Below are 17,850 nucleotides of genomic sequence, written 5' to 3'. Positions count from 1 at the left end.
ACTACATGTTATTGTCTCTTTAAATTATGCTTATTTGTCGCATCAGTATCCTAAGCAACGCAAGATGATGTCACTTCCCTTTTGGTATTAAACTCTGAAGAACTAGGAGGTATGTGTTTTGTTCTCTCTGAAGACATGTAATCTTACAGGCACTTGCACCAAGAGTTCTTATATAACATGTCAAAACTGTTTCAACAATCTCATAGGGAAAGCAAAGTTCAAAGATATTAACAAAAGGAGGTATTAAAAGTTTTTAAAATCATCTTTAGTATAAGGCCATGTGCTCTTAGCCTTTATGCTAGCATGTGGTGTTATTAGTAAAAAATGCTAAAAATGTCAACTCTGTTACTGTCAATTCTGTTACCAAGGTACGGTAACAGAATTGACCAAAGTCCATGCCTTGGTTTTCACCATGCCTTGGTTACAGTCACACAATGATGCAAACACACACAAAAATGCATAATGTGTGTTTATAGCCACACACACACACACACACACACACACACACACACACACACACACACACACACACACACACACACACACACACACACACACACACACACACACACACACACAGAGAGACACACTGATCAATTGGGTTATTCTACCATGATCAGAGGATTTCAACACACACACAGACACACACATGCACGATCCACCCAAGCATGTGTGGTTATTTGTCATGCTATCGTACAATAATATGATAATAATAATGTAATACAATGTAATATAATGTAAAAATGTGTGCCTCAGACATGCCACTCTCTGCTGCGGAGAAACAGAGTAGATATCGAGCGAGACGTGATGCTACCCCAGAGAGAAGAGAGGAGAACTTAAAAAAGGATAGGGAAAGATGGAGGCAAAAGAAAGAAATGGGAAGAGTCAGATTGGTTGCAGACTTAACACCAAGAGAGAGGAGGAGACAGCAGAAATACTGGAGGAATGCCCAGGCTGCCAGTCGAGCCAGGCGAGAGCAGTGTAGAGACCTTACCACTTCAGAGAATTCTGATCAGTCACAGTCATCCCAGGGTCCACATTAGAAAAATAAATGGAGGTTGGTGGTTGATGTGCAATGAAAGTTGATGGAGTATGTTTTGTATTTGGAATGCACAGAGGTTATTATATTGGAGAATTTAAATTTACTTTTGATCAGAGAACATTATTCTTATGTAATTTGCTGATACACAATCAACTATTTGAGAAATTATTTTAATAAGGCTTTTCATATAATTTCAGGCAGAGGTCAGGACAAAGGAGAGCAAAGCGCAGGACCTCAAAAGTGTACAGAGAGATAAAGAAGTTACAACAGGCACTGACAACACAGAAGAGGAAGACTGACATGTACCGCAAACGTTGTGAGAGACTGAAAGTAGATAGGCATTCTCCTAAAAGTATAACCAAGAAGTTAGTTGGTAGACGCCATGTGTCAGAGAATGTCAGAAAAACCCTTACCTACCACCATGCTCTTGTGCGTACAATTAAAGAAAATTATCATGGATCCACATGAGAGAAAAGCAGGCAAATAATTTCACAAATTGTGTCTGGCAGAATTATCAGAAAATACAGATTCCAGGCCAAGGTTCAGGAAACACTAGGATTGTCAAGAAAGAGGTTCAACCAAAGCAAGACTAACAATGACAAACTGACAAAATATGCATCTAAGAGGATTAGGTTGCAAGATAGAGTATGTGCGTTCTACAACAGGGATGATGTCAGTCGCTTGACAGCTGGAAAAAGTCAGACAGTTACTAAAATGAAAGAAAAAAAACAAAAGCGCTTCCTATGTGATAATGTAAGAAATTTACACAAGCGTTTCTTACTCGAAAATCCTGCAACAGAAATATCCTACTCCCTGTTTTGCCGCATGAAGCCATTCTCGGTGGTAACTCCTACCAACACAGACAGGGAGACATGCTTATGCAAAGTTCATGAGAACATAAAATTCCTTGTTGAAAAGTTGCGTCATCATAAAGTGATTGACAGCACCAACTTGGAATCAATTGTGGAGGCAACCTGCTGTAGCATTGAGAAAAAAGAATGCATGTATGGAGATTGTGATGCCTGTAAAAATAAGGAGGTCCAAGCAATGGCTGATTATGACCCTGAGGCTTTGGTGTCATACCCACAGTGGACAACTGAAATGGTAGAAAGGAGAAGGAAATCAAAAGATCAAATGCCAGAAAAACTGCCTGTTAGGGTCACTATAAAAAAGGTGTGTGAAACTACATTGGAAGGGTTGCTTGACTTGTTTGCTAACCAGCTCACATTCTTTAAAAAGCACCTTTTTACAATGAGGAGTCAGTCCCGGCACTATAATGAGCTAAGGCAAGGGATGAAGTCACACGAGTGCCTAATTCATGTAGATTTCTCCGAGAATTACGCCTGCAAATATGCAGCTGAGATCCAATCAGTGCATTTTGCTTCCTCCCAGGTGCAGGCAACACTCCACACGGGAGTGCTTTACTTTGGAGGGGTTGAAGACCATATGTGCTTCTGCACCATTTCACCCTCAAAGGAGAAGGGTCCCGCTGCTATATGGGCCCACCTCTCTCCCATCTTAGATCACCTGAAGCAACACCATCCCACAGTGTCGGTGCTCCATTTTTTCAGTGATGGGCCTTGCACCCAGTACCGCCAAAAGGGTAATTTCTTTCTTTTGAGCCAAAAAATTTACCAACTTGGTTTCATAGCTGGAACATGGAGTTTTTTTGAGGCCAGTCATGGCAAGGGGGCACCAGATGGAGTTGGAGGATCACTGAAACGCAGAGCGGACGCATTAGCTAACAGTGGGAAAGATGTGCCAAATGCACAAAAACTTTTTCAAGCATTGGTGGATGCACCATCATCAGTGAAGCTGTTCTACATTGAAGAACATGCCATTAACATCGCAATGGAGGTGATGCCAAAGTCACTTCCTGTCGTACCCTTCACCATGAAAATCCACCAAGTGGTCACAGTCTTCCCATATCAGCTAATTTACCGGGATGTGAGTTGCTCCTGTTCCACTCAGCAAAAGTTGGTGTGCCAGTGCCACCAAACAAAGACATTCAAGTTCCCTGCTGATCCTCTCACATTAAATGGAAAGCAGAGAGTTGGACAAGAGAGAGCTGTTGGAGAAGAGAGAGCCGAGAGAACCGTTGGAGAAGAGAGAGCCGTTGGAGAAGAGAGAGCTGTTGGAGAAGAGAGAGCCGAGAGAGCCGTTGGAGAAGAGAGAGCTGTTGGAGAAGAGAGAACCGTTGGAGAAGAGAGAGCCGTTGGAGAAGAGAGAACCGTTGGAGAAGAGAGAACCGTTGGAGAAGAGAGAGCCGTTGAAGAGAGAGATGAAGACCAACAGACAGACATACACTGGGAGAGCCAGGATGTGGTTGGACAATGGTGTGTCCTCACATATGACCATGATATCTATCCTGGTACCATCCTGGAGGTCAATGAGAGTCATGTGAGGGTCAAGTGCATGCACCAAATAGGAAAAAATAGATTCTTTTGGCCTGGTCGTGAAGATGTTCATTGGTACCCACATGAGGACATCCTCAGATTAATTCCACCCCCGACCAAGGTTGCAACAAGGCATGTAGAGATCCAGAGGGATATCTGGTCGAGTATTTTTCAATAACTCAGCAGTTATTTTCTTGTTATAGGCATGTTCTGGTTGGTTTGGGTCAATTCTGTAATCCACTATTGCCTGGGGGTGAATCTAATTTTGAAGTTGTATAAATATAACATTTAATATCTGTTTCAAAGGCCTGAATAAAAGGACTACATGACAAATGAAACTAAAAAGATTTATCATTTTTTGATGTACTGTTACTTCTATATATTTGGTTGTTCGTCCGTAACAGAATTGACGAGAAAAACGATGAACAGGTGATATTTTGATAAAATAGAGAAAATAATAAACTATCTGTATTTGTATAGCACTGAATATATCAACTTTAAAGTGTTTTCAAGGTAATTCTTAAACAATGGTTCTGTATGACAACCTTTTTTTTTTTTTTTTATTGAAATGCTAAATGTATCTCCAATTATAGAATCACCCATATATTAAAAATATGAAAATCACAGAAATTTCAATTTCAAATACTCACGTGCGCTTTGCGAAGAGCGTTTGAGCATGCGGCTGTGAGCGAGTCTACGTGGTTAAATGTAGGCTACGTTTGCATCTCAAAATGCTTTTATGACACGAATTTACCAGTAATGTGACACAGTCAGTTATTAAACAAACAGGACAAACCACATCTTATAATTTCAAAAGAGATGAACACGTTCAGACAGCCTACTTAAATACTGAAAGCACTCTTTGTTTATTGCTTGTAATATTTTTTTCCCTCTTTGTTATTTGTTTTGAAGCTATATTTGTTAAAATTATTAACATGTAATTGTATTAATTTAGTTTTTTAATGTGTAATTATTATAAGTAGGCCTACTTATAATTATGTAATTAAATATTTTAAGTTTTATTAATAAGATCAATTAAATAAAATAAAAAATGTATCGGCTCATGAGGTGCCTAAGATTCCCTTCTCTATTTTACAATGATTTATTGCTTGTTTTTGTTGAATAATAGAAAAGATAAAGAACTTAAAAAAAATCGCATATTAAATCGCAATCGCAATATTGGTAAAAAAAATCGCAATTAGATTATTTTCCAAAATCGTCCAGCCCTACCGAGAAACGATCCGAACCGTGAGTTTTTTGATCCGTTGCACCCCTAATTAAGTCTATTTATTATTCTGTACCATTTCATAGTTGAACTGTTTATCTAAATGTGGTGAAGTGCTTGAATGTTTCTAACATGAATGTTCTTCAGCATCATGAATGAATGAAGAATAAACACCAACCTCTTTGTTCTTCAGGATCTTCAGTGTGTTTCATTCTGCAGGGTTCTGGATCACTCATGTTCTCTCTGTCCTCTTTAATAAACTCAGTCTTTGCAGATTTCAGCTCTTCCTGATGCTCTGATGCTCGTCTTCACTTGTAGCTGATGGGAATTTACAGCATTTATTGGAGAATTACTGTGGGCGGAGCTTCACTGATGAGGTGATTGCAGTGGGAGGAGCTTCTCTGATGATGTATTCCAGCATGGGAGGAGCTGATCTGCCAAAATCAAAAATATCAATTCTTTTTTCAAATTTTTTTTAATAATACGTGACACTTCTGAGCATTTATGTCTGTCTATATCTGTTAGACATCCATCTATTTTATTGCTAATTCTAGCATTATACTGCTTCTTCATTAAAATACAGGTATCTAGAAATAAAGAAAAGAATATAAAAAATTAAAATTATTCCTAATATAAATAAAAGTTAAGAAAAACAGTTAAAATCATAAATACAGAAATAAAATATAGTAGCCAACAAATCCCCTCAGTCTGCTGACACCAAGGAAATGAGCTTTAAGTGTCAATTTACAGGAGATCTGAAGACATCAGCATAATAAATGAGGAGAAAACAGTGTTAGGGGTTAACAGTTTAGGACCCAAGGCCCAGATGTTTGAAAGAAGACCCGGAGTCAGAATTATAAAAAATTGAATAAAAGTTTTACTGAAGATAGTTTGCAGTTTCATCAGCAGAAGTTCAGCTTCAAGACTCACACAGGAGTTCGTAGGCCGCCCCGCTTACAGTTACACAGATCACAGCAGTTACACCATTTCCAAGGTATAAGCTACGTCATTGCTTACAGGTTGAATGATTCTGATTGGCTAAGAAATAGATAAACATAGTAATTTTCCACACATATACAGATAGACAGAAGCATATCTCCATAGATTATGGACGCTCGGACCCTGAAGTCAGGCACGTCATGACCTTCCAGGTCGCAGATTTGGGTTGCTGGGTGCCAGCATGTCCCGAACAACAACAACTCAGTCAATCTCCAACAATGCCAGTGGTTCCTTAACCTGTAAGCAAGAAGACTAACACACACACACCGACACACAGCTTTTCCAAGGTTGGATTTGGCCAGGCTCTAACTATAAACACGAGTCTCGTCTCAAAACATCAAGATAATGCGTTCTTTCTCAAGAAGAGCTACATTTTAGTCTAACTGGAAAGTAAGGCTTTAACTGAGAAATGATCCTTTAAACTATAGACTTCAATGACCCCTATGTGTTTTAACACATTGAAGACCTTTCTCAAACACAAAACAAGTCCCTATTTAATTTCTGGAAGCATTTGATATTTGAATGTAGTAACAGTGCTTGCCTATTTATTCTATAGGCAAGCACTGTTACGTTCAAATAACATTTCAGTAATCACACTGGTAACTTCAATAACCAAATAAAAATCTCCAGAGAAGTCATTCAACTCATGTGATATATAGAAAGAAAAATATTGATTAATACCTTGATGATAAACACTCATTACATATACATTGAAGCAGCATTGGATCCCAATCCACCCCGTTCAACAGGAACTATTGTCATGAAATAAAGATTGTTTTCAGCAGATCTGTTAATATTGATGAGCCTCAGACTATCAACACTCATTCAACAAGACATTCAGGATCATCACCAGATCATCTCACTTTATTCTGAGTGTTTGCTGTTAGAAACACATTATTTGAGTCAGGATAAATGATAAAAGCCTGTAAAACTACTCTACTGAAAGACAATAGCCTACTGTTATTTCTCACATGTAGGCTATATGACATGGATAAAACATCAACACAAAAACAATGACACTCATCTCCATCAACCACAACAGAGAAATAAATACAGCAGCATAATATGTCCACATAAATCTAAATCTGGTTTGATTTTGACACTAATCAAGTAGGCTACTTATACAATTAAAATAATATGCGCTGAAATTAACAATGATCATAAAACATTTAAAAATAAAAAGAGCATCACAAAGCACATCAGTTCCCCTCACAGATCACAAACTTTAACTCTTGACATTCAGTTCTCACTCCAAACATCGAGACAATCACACAAACGAACACAACATCGCTCAGGTCTGAATTAACTCAACATATTCTCCTCATGCTCGCTGCTGCTGCACTAAATGTTTATTTCAGAAGGAAGACGCCAGAAAAGACGCACAAGTATCGCTGTGATCGATGAAAACAATACAGAAATGAGTCTGTCGCTTAATCAAACTGTATAAAGTGTGTGTGATGTTTGTGTAAATATGAGAAATACCGTGAACTGCTCTCCTCACCTCAGAAGACTCGACGGTGCGTCCCAAATCGCATACTATCCGCCCTAAACAGTCTTAGAAAACAGAATTAGTACATCCCAAATCGTAGTATGCTGGTTCCAAAGATACGGCTAATAATGCCCACAAACCATCGCGCGTTGGCCGAGGATTCGGTTAGAACTACAAACACGAGTGAAAAAGTGCTAAAAACTACAAACATGGAGGAAGCGCCAGCTGGTGATTAATGGGCTCTATCAGAGAATGTCTAATAGGAAGAGAATTGGCACTCTCTGGTTACTTCCGGTTTCTGGACTGGCTGCAGTAACACGTCTCTGTCCATGCGGGGGCGCTCGCAGGCGAGTGCAGAATGAATGGAGGTCTATGGCGCTATACCCATCAAATTCCACTTTTCTCAGGATATAATTTTTTGTCTAGTAATTTGAATGTTGTATTCGAAAGGAGATGCAAAGAAATTACACATTGCTGGGTGTTAGATTTTTTAGAGTCACTTATTTGCTTCAAAAAGTCTTTTAAAATGTCAATGACGTCATACACATCGTACGACCAGAGATACTGCTTTACGGCAATCCTTCAGTCGCTTTGGTGCTTTCGCGCTCTGCACTTTCTTTTCTCTCGAGGCATCGACAACACAGCTGACACAGGTAAATACACGTGCTAGATGAGTTTTTGTTTTGTTTGTTTCTGGTCCCGCTTCGGATTCCATGATGCCATCAAGCGGCATCTCTGGTCGTAATCAGTCCTTCACTGACCAATCAGCGTTCATTAGCAGAATGCTAGTGTGTTATGGGCAACAACAACTCAACCTGTAAGAAATCGAAAGGACATAAGTACTCGTTCATTCAATTTTCGACCTATAACCCATGTTGAACTTGCAAAACCTACAATAAAATCGGAGATTTCTCAACGGCAATCGGGTGAAAGAGACAAATTTAGCCGTCTAGCCCCATAGACTCCCATTCAGTCTGCACTCGCCCGCGATCACCGCATTGGCGTGAGGATGTTTGGACATTTCCGGTTAACGGAAGAAAACATTAAACACTGGCAGTCGACATTTACGATGGCAGAGACGAAGTTCACAAGGTGTTTGCTGGAGTTGCCGAAAGTGTCTGTTAACGATATCCGGAGGATCGTCCGGGCATCCAGTACGACACCACGTAGCAAATTAGATAAAGGCTTTAAATTTTACGTTTCTTCATTTCTTTGCAACTTTGAAGGTAATTTGCTAACGCTAGCTAGCCAGAGCTAGAAGTCTAGCTTTGGTGTTTTAAGTCATGACTCCGTCCTGCTTCAGGTTAATCATGCTTTAAATAAAGTTTAATTATATACCTCTCACTTCGTGTGTTTGTACTTTTATTAAAGTATCAGGTAAAAACAGGGCAACAAATGAGATATCTGTGAGAGCCCACTGCTACCGCTCAATGAAGAAGCTAAAGCCACCACACCAGCTGAAAGTAGGACTAGATTAAGAGACACGTTCAAAGTTCTGTTGAACTTGTTTAAGGTTCCGTTCAACAAAAGTTTGACTCGTTACCACATTTCAGCTTTGATTACAATTTCTAATAGCCACCTTTATGGTTTTCACAAAAGCTGAACAGTGGTAGCCTAATACAGAACAGGGTAGCTGAGTGGGAATTGCCATGCTTTGTTGTTGGGTCTGTTAAACAAATTGGAGTTCGTTTTAAAATGTAAACAATAATGAGTTTATAATAATTACTACTTTTGCCTGACTTGATGACTGCAAAGACAGTAAAATATTCCACTCAGCTATTCTTCAAACTGCTGTTGTTCTACTCAAAACCAGTGGCGGCTCCAGAGATTTTCTGTTGCAGGTGCTATGGGGATGCTCAACACTTAAGAGAAGGTGCTTTGAATTTTGGGGCGTTTCATTATGGAGGTCGCATCGGACTACCCTTGGTATACACATGCGTACACGCCCGCATTAACTATACTCGTTCCACGACTATAAGCATACTGTATATATATGTAAATGTATTTAATGAAAGGAGGGGGTATGCAGCAACAATTTTTGGCAATCATCAATCTGGTGCACTTTGAGAGCTAAATTAAAAGCACCAACCCATATTCAGTGTGCAAACTAAACAGAAAAATTCAAACCTCTTTTAGTTACAGTGTCAGTCTACATTACACTACTACATAATAATAGTTATAATATTAATCCCATGATAGTAATAGCCAGATATTGTAAAACAAATGCACTGAAAAATAAAGGAAACTTTCATAATTAGTTTTGTAGTAATTTCTATACTTGAAAGAGTATATTTCTATACTTCACATTAAAGATGTGATTGGGCCAGCCCAGTGTCAATCAAGAAAAGAACCAATCAGCCGCTGATCTACGTGTTTCATGGGCTGGTCTGTCAGAAGAAAAAAACTAACGCTGACTTTTTTGACCAATGCATTACACCGGCACTAACCCATGCGCTGCCAATTAAGCAAAACAAAACGAATGGGCCGCCGATGTATGAGTTTTATGGGCCGTTAAGACAAAAAAAAAAAAAGTATGGAATCTCCCGGTAGTCCCGATGGCCAGTAGCCTACATGCCTGGACGTCACACTTTAAATCCTACCTGTTGCCTTTCACCATCCACTTATTTAGCTGCTGTCACATTAATTGACATGCCATCTCATTTTCCCTCTTTCTTTTTCTATTTTTAGTCCCCGACAGCTTTTTTGCTTTATCCATCTTTTTTGACGACCACTCACTAACGTTACTCGTTCCTGCATGCTCGCGCAGCGCTCATGACGCCCGCGCCCGCTCGCGATTTTTACATTTTTATCTAATTCCTATTTTTAACATCATGAAAAAGACTATTCAAACATGACATTAAAATATAAATATAAAAAAAAAAACATACATTTCTTGGGGGTGCTGGGCAGGTGCTATGGCTATTATAGGGGGAGCTACAGCACCACCTAGCTCCCCCCTGGCGCCGCCACTGCTCAAAACTGTCCTGTCATCTTTACTTCATTCTTTATAAACATAAGGCCCAACTTCCTTGCTTTTGTACTTGATGTTTCTACTCTTCAAGAGGAATTAGGAGCAAAACCTGAGCAACTCTTTGCAACACTGCATTTCGATCGTTGCTTTTACCTTACCTAAACAGAACGTACGCATGCCAGTTATGTATCCACCACCTCCAAAACTCCGAAGCTGCTGCCAGATTATGATGTTCCAAGGACACAAGTTTCCTATTGTGTATCAACAACACTCAGTAACAGTTTATGTGTTAATCACAAAATTTATTCCCTAACAATTTGACAACAGCTACTTGTGAAGTAGGCTATTTAACTAGCCCGCTTGCTTTGCAAGACTCCGTGGCTGAGCAGTGTGCACCCACCCACTTCCTTATTTGGGTTTTGGGTTGCCAGGTTTTAAGACAGAAAGTTTTAGGCTAAATTGAAAGTAAGTAAATGTGTAGGGTGTATTTCATACACAATCTGGCAACCTGGGAAATGTCAGACTAACAGAAAAAAATTATGGATCTGTGATTTTAAAATTAAGTTTGATGGTCATGCAAATTACGAGAGTTTTCTGTGCAGTATACACAAAAAAGTAAAAAAGTGCAGTGTACACCAATAAAAAGAAGAAAGAACTGGTTTTGCTCCTACTGCTGCTGCTGTAGACCCTCTTCTGTCAAAACACATTAAATTATGCTTCTGTGTATTTCAGATGACATTACGTGATTCACAGCCAGTTATGCTTGTTAAAAGCTACTGTTCCTGTGTGGCTGGGTGTGGGATATGCAATCATTTGGTTGCGTTACTTTATCAGACTGCCTATTACTCTGAATGTGGCATGTCTGTCGTCCCTCCTGTACTTTCATGCACTGAAACCGAGCAGAAGTGGCATAAACCACGTACAATGGTTTGTATCATTTCAATACCAAACAGTTGTATCACATGCATACTAGCATCTCTCCTAATACCATTTCATAAATAAATAGGGAGTGAAGCCAGGACCTGTGGATGCCATGGTTGTAGTAAAGCCCAAACCAGATGCTACTTCGGCAAGCGGAATTAGGTGTGCAGAGTCCAATTAAATAGGCACATTACAATGTGTTTCAAAATATATGTTACTGATAGCTGTTAGATAATGGTGTATTTCCTAGTGAGTCTGTGTACTTTTCCTGCTGCGTAGTGACATCTTGGTTATCTCAAATGTCATGATCAGGCTGTACCGCTACGACGAAATACACAACGCAGTCGACTATTAGATCGTCTAAAGTCTATACAGTTACACATAGAATTCATAAGAATCCTACAATGGCCTGATATTGTTATTCCAGATCTACACTTTACAAGGGATACAGTGGTGAGCTACCAGACCCATCAACCCTAAACCCACTACCTGCCTATGCTGACATGGAACCAGACTCTCTTCCCCTTATCTGCAGAATGAACATCACATCTGACAAACCACTCGTGTACTCCGTTTTTGGCCAGGTACAAACTGGCAGTATCCTGTCATTTCAACACCCACCACCTCCACCTGACAGTGTTGTCATCCATGAGGATGCACCACCGTTTCCAAAAGTCCCACTGGAAGGTTACCATCTACAACAAACAGCGTGTTCATTCGCCATCATGACGGATCAAGAAAAGCTGCACCTCAGTTCTCTGTCTGTGACTTTGACACAGTCACACCAGATTGAGGAAGCAACAAGATGCCAAAGTGCAACACCCGAGTGGCATTCCCTGAGGAAGGAGAGAGTGACTGCTTCACATTTCCGGGAGGTAAGCCATGTAAGAGGTACAAGCACAGCAGAAAAACTGGCAGAAAGAATTATCAGAGGGACAAGACAAACACCGCTAATGAAAAGGGGGCTAGAAATGGAAGCAGGTGCATTGAAGGACTATGCGGTTCTAAAAAATCTCAATCTGACCAAGTGTGGGCTAGTCGTGCACCCGGACGCACCTTGGCTGGGTGCATCGCCTGATGGACTGGTTTATGACCCACTTGAGCGACCATCATTTGGTCTGGTTGAAATGAAATGCCCAAATGTAGCCAGCTATATAGACTGCAAGTTCCTGAGATTTGACCATGGCCTACACAAATTGAAGGAGAGCCATTGTTATTATTGGCAAGTCCAGGGACAGTTACTCCTCACAGGCATAGAATGGTGTGATTTTGTTGTTTGTGCCCACGATGACCATAGTAGGAAAAAAATATACTATGGAAGTCAATGGGACCCAAAAACTGTCTGGTTACTGATATTCTTCTAAATATCTTCCTTTCTGTTCAGCAGAAGAAAGAAAGTCATACAGGTTTGAAACAACATGAGGGTGAGTATATGATGACAGAATTTTCATTTTAAAAGTGAACTTCTCCTTTAACGTTGTGCTGCCAACACTAGCCATTGGTTGCCCAGGCTTTAACCAAGGGCCCATTTTGATAGTTGACCAAAAGACATGCGACTGTGTAAAGTTGATTAATGCTGCCCGTCAATGAAAGAGGGATTTCTGTGCCGAATAGTTTATGTTCCTTAACCCTGCGAATGAGCCGCTCAACATGTACTCTCAGTCTGGCAATAGATTGTGTCTTCCTGACCTCTGGCTCAGAGAGTTGTGCTCTCTTACACAGAAAGGTAGGTATGTGGACTTTGCAGGGCACACAGTCTTCTACGAGGAAACCTTTGTCAACCATTATGGCCATAGATGGGTTTAAGAGAGGCACAATGCCAGACTGCTTCAGAATCTCTTTATCGCTGATGGCACCCTCATAGAGAGACGACACAAAGGTTACTGCGCCGTGAGGGGCCATCCCAATTAATCCTTTAAATGTACAGTGTGATTTATAGTTGGAGAACACCTCACTCTGGAGGAGAAGAGAACTTGGTGTTTGGCAACTTATTTCGGTACAATCCAAAATAATTTGTGTATCAGAGTAACCCTGAAAAACCTCTGGCATGTGAGATTTTACAGTCTCCTCATCCAGCCAAATACCCACAGCCCCAAGTACAGTATACAGGAATTTAGCCCATGTATTTATGATGCGGCTTACAGTCGACTGGTGGATTTTGAATCTGTGGGCCAGATCCTTCTGCATCAGACCCAATGACAAGTAATTCATAAAGAGAAAAAATTCATCAATGGGTTGAAGAATCTGAAAAGAGAAAGAATTAGATGTAAGGATTTGATAAGATTATGCAATATATCTTGCTTTCTAAGAACAACTGTAAAATATATTCACTGTTGCACTGCCGGTGTGAGGGACCTCATCATTCTTCACTACACTTTGTGCTCTTGTCACCCGTACCATCTTGCAGGTGGCTGGTTCTATCTGCTTCCAAAAGGCCATCAGGTGGGCGTGACTTGCAAACCTGTGGGACATAGGTGTTACATTTCATTACATTACATAAATTGCAAGCATGTTAGCATCCGTATTGACAGTTACTGTAAACATCCTGGTACATTTAGGCACTAAGGTCAAAAACTGGACCACACACATCAGTCCTTTTGCTTACTGCTCTTCTCAGTATTTTAAAATACAATGCACTAGTAGATAGATCTAGATAGTTTTAAATAGATACTTTTCTCATCACGAGGGAAATTCAAGGTTTCCAGTAGCTTACAACAACACACACATCACGCATGCAACATTTAAACAGATAGGCTTAATAATACTAATAAATGTTGAAAGCTCTAAAACGTCTATTAAACACAGGTGTAAACACAGGACATTTTAATTTACCTTGTGAAGAACCTTATGTCATCATCTGATCCAGAAAACCGCTCCAAGCAGAATTTGTTGCTGATAGATATCTCCTCTATTAGGTTTCGGAGTCTTGCTATCTCTTCATGAAGTTCTTCAATGTGGTTAAGAGACATATCCAGCGCAGCAGGTTCACTACTGTCGCAGTAGTCATGGTCAGGAGGAGGATGGTCCAATTCCACAGATGGATCGTGCGTGGTTTCTGTATTGGGACGCTCGGTCCTTTCCCAAACTCCGGGCCGTGGGGCTGGCAGACTGAAATTGTTCCACTGAAAAAGCACTGGAACAGCTCCCTTCTTTAGACGTCTGCGCCCAGCTGGAGTCGGAGGCTCTATCACGTCTTCACTTTGAAAGTGTCGGCTGCAGACTCGTGTGTTTGTTGTAAGAAACCTGTCTCGTCGGATGTTAATCACCCACCGTTTATGTAATTCGATGTCTTTGGGAAAAGTGAAAAAACGAACAGAAGAATTGCATGTTGCAGACACTGTGCATAGCGGAACACAGCAGTGGTGGCTAGAAGAGCTGTCTTCCCGCCTTTGAAAGGACAATTTCGTACGTTTACATGTCATCGCGTTATCAGTAAAGACGAAGTACAAGTAAAAACATTAACATAAACAACACAACAACGACGAAAATTAACAGTTTTGGGTTTTTTGACGACAAGCATTCAATGGTAGCATAGGTAGCACTTCACTCGACAATAACCGGATGTTTACAACCATCCTGACATTAAACCGGAAATACGTCATGCTCGCCAGTGCATACCGCCTATTATCAGTATCAAACCTGACAAATGTATTTATTCAGTGTTGTCTATTATATTGCATCTGCAGCATTGTGAACCTTTGTAAAGATACGTTTAGCCATTAACTTTTAAATGAAAATGTTCATAAACAATGGTAATACTCAAGATACATTTTCCTCCCTCAGCACTGGGTCATTGTTCATTCAAATGCTAATTGCTAATGAGGCAGGAATGAGTCACATTAAATCCTAATTCTAACATGGAGACAGTAATCATTTCAGTTTATTTTGTAGAAATTGCGTTGAATTGTTCTGACTTCATGAAGCCTCGTGGTGTAAATGAAACATCAAACTGACTAGCCCATACAGAAATGTAATGTCAATATATGTAAATTACATATATAATGTAAGTGCCCATGTATGTCTGCTGCCTATGAGAATATATGCAAAATTCATATAGGCTATGTAAAACACATAGACACATATGAAACATATATTTCAAAATATAGCAAAAATGGCAATTTTCATGTAAGTGCCATATATTTTCCCGTATGCACATAAATGTGAAATATATGCAGTGTTGGGGAAGTTACTTTTAAAAAGTAGTGTTTGCTCGTTACTCGTTACTTTTTTAAAAAGTAATCCGTTACTTTACTTAGTTACCCCGTTTGGAAAGTAACTTTTTACGTTACTCGTTACTTTTACGTTACTTTTATGTTGCTTGACTTTGGGCAGAACCCAATATATGTTCCTAAATATGTAGACATAAAGTTATACAATGGAGGACATAGGCTAACAGGTAATTATTTTGTGCTCTTTATTATAAAAAATTGTATCAATTTCAAAAGAAAAAAAGTCCTTCTCATTGGCGCTGCTGTGTGCGGCAACTTTTATTCTCAGCCGGCTCTGCATCATGGGGTAGAGTGCGACACTCCGCGATGAGCCGTGTGCTCGCGCCACTTCTCTCCGCTCCGCTTCCCCTATCCACCGAACTTTAAATTTCGGCAACAGCCAATAAAGCTTCCCTGCTCTCTAACACCGGTGCGAATCGCGTCTTGATAACATATAGGACAAAATGATATAGAAGACATAAGCTTAGTTTTCAGACATACGACTCACTCTATCAAGGGAGTAGGAGAAAAAAAAGAGATTTTGAGAGAAACATTTTTTTTTTTGTTTAAAAGTACACATATTCAAGCTTTCTATATATTTCTCAGGTCTGTGAGACAAGTAGCTCATGAGTTTCGGTTCATTTACTGTATGGAGAGGAGCTCCAGTTCACGCGCTGGTGCCGTCATGATTATTTTGCATGCCATATTTACTTATTTATTAAAATCAGGCAATTAATTGGTTGGTAAAACATTGATTAAAATTAAGATACAATGAATACAAAACGAAATTCGTTTTAAAGAAAGTCTTTCTACAAAAACAAACTTAATAAAGTGGTCTAAATCATGTCTGCCCACTCCATTTATCTCCCGATATATTGCACAAAATTATGATCTTACTCACGCTTTTCACTTTTCATATAATCAACATAGATTAAATTATTTATTTATTTATTTTATTTAAACATAAATATGAAACTAAATAGTTTTCTTTAATTTACTTCTTATTTAATTCAGCCAACTGGTTGATAAAACATTGATTAAAATTAAGATACAATTAAAACAAAACGAAATTCACTTTAAATACAGGTTTTCTACAAAAACAAACTTAATAAAGTGGTCAAAATCATGTCTCCACACTCCATTTGTCTCCCGATATATTGCGCAATTTTTTTATTTAATTTAATTTAAACATAAATACGAAACTAAATCGTTTTCTTCAGTTCTCAACAGTTCTCTTCTCTCAAGCGCGCAGCTGAGGCAGTGTCGCTGTCAAATATATCCATGGGAAAAGTAACGTTGCGCCGAATTGAAAAAGGAACTACGTTTCGTTACCAAATTTTTTGTAGTAACGCGTTACACTACTTTTTACCCAAAAAAGTAGTTACGTTATTGTAACGCGTTACTTTGTAACGCGTTACACACAACACTGAATATATGTAAGACGCATATATGACATGCATATATATTGTTCTATAGAACAAGAACACTAGCAAAGGACAAAGAAAAAACACTCATTGCCCTTAAACTTTAATAATAATAATAATAATAATTTGTTACATTTATATAGCACTTCTCTGGGTACTCAAAGCGCTTTACATGATCGGGGGAATCTCCTCAACCACCGCCAATGTGATGCGACGGCAGCCATTTTGTGCCAGAACGCCCACCACACACACACACACACACACACACACACACACACACACTCACACGTGATGCAAGAGTAGTTTGATTTCTAACATTATTCTCTCAACAGACATTTACATCGATAGTCTGGCGTTATCATTTATTTGCTTTTGGTGTACTGTGGAGTGGGTCAAACTGTTTTTAATGGCAGGCTAGCAGTTACCGTTGACTAATGCTAGCCTAGCACCGGCGAACTAAGCAACTGGAAGGACTGGATGAACATTTTTGAAAACTGTCTCCACTGATAAATAACACCCAGGCTAACTTGGAAATGAGGTCCGATGTCCAAAATCCTGAACCACCCCTTTAAGAATGTTACTTTAAAAGATGGTTGTTCTTTACTCAAATTAGTTCCCTGCTTCTTTTTTAAACTGGCATTGTAGACAATGAATATTGTTGTCTCTATTGTAAGTTGTTGTGAATAAAAGCATCGGCTAAATGTAGGTTTATTTAGATTCATAACATTTCTGTGGATAAGCAGTAAACACATCATATCAATCAATAGCCTATTGTAAACAGGACTTAACGCGGACACAAACAGTTTTATTACTTTTAAACCAGGAACACCAGCAACCTTCAGATGTCATTGTTGTGTCTCTATATGAATAAAGGGATGTGTCATGGAGAACGGGGAATGACGACACACAGCGATAATCAACTTCTCCTCCATGTTGCCGCTAACAAAGATATCAGGAGGAAGAGCGCATTGTTTACACATTCATATGTGCATTAATTAGCTAATGATTGCTTTGAAGAAATTATCAATAAAGCATTAAAAAGTCACACTTTAAATGTATTTTGCATGCTTTCATCATATGCGTTGAATGGGTGAACAAAACTATTAAACTGTTATTGTATTAAATGTAGACTATGAAGATGTTTTTAAGTTTACACAAACGTATTGGTAATAAAC

General features: G+C 39.2%; 2 protein-coding genes across 6 annotated transcripts in view; one reads left to right on the top strand and one right to left on the bottom strand.

Moving 5' to 3' along the window:
• The window catches only part of LOC309479756 (uncharacterized protein), a 223,481-nt gene that overhangs the window by 173,096 nt on the left and 32,535 nt on the right, over positions 1–17,850 (top strand). The gene's annotated exons all lie outside the window — the stretch shown is intronic.
• The window catches only part of LOC309479984 (uncharacterized protein), a 64,583-nt gene that overhangs the window by 19,911 nt on the left and 26,822 nt on the right, over positions 1–17,850 (bottom strand). For 3 of the 5 annotated variants that reach the window (XR_014199495.1, XR_014199496.1, XM_082144313.1), the window contains exon 4: positions 4,842–5,097. Coding sequence is in view for 1 of the 5 variants with exons in the window: in XM_082144313.1 (XP_082000439.1) it covers positions 4,842–4,899 (58 nt within the window). In the remaining 4 variants the exon portion in view is untranslated. Of the gene's footprint in view, positions 1–4,841; positions 5,098–7,144; positions 8,137–17,850 lie in introns of those variants that run through there. The other 2 variants (XR_014199497.1, XR_014199498.1) reach the window with 2 other exon arrangements.

Source organism: Leuciscus leuciscus, assembly GCF_965113295.1.
Source record: "Leuciscus leuciscus genome assembly, chromosome: 1".
In the NCBI taxonomy this organism is placed as follows: Eukaryota; Metazoa; Chordata; class Actinopteri; order Cypriniformes; family Leuciscidae; genus Leuciscus; species Leuciscus leuciscus.
This window is presented reverse-complemented; position numbering and strand designations above follow the sequence as displayed.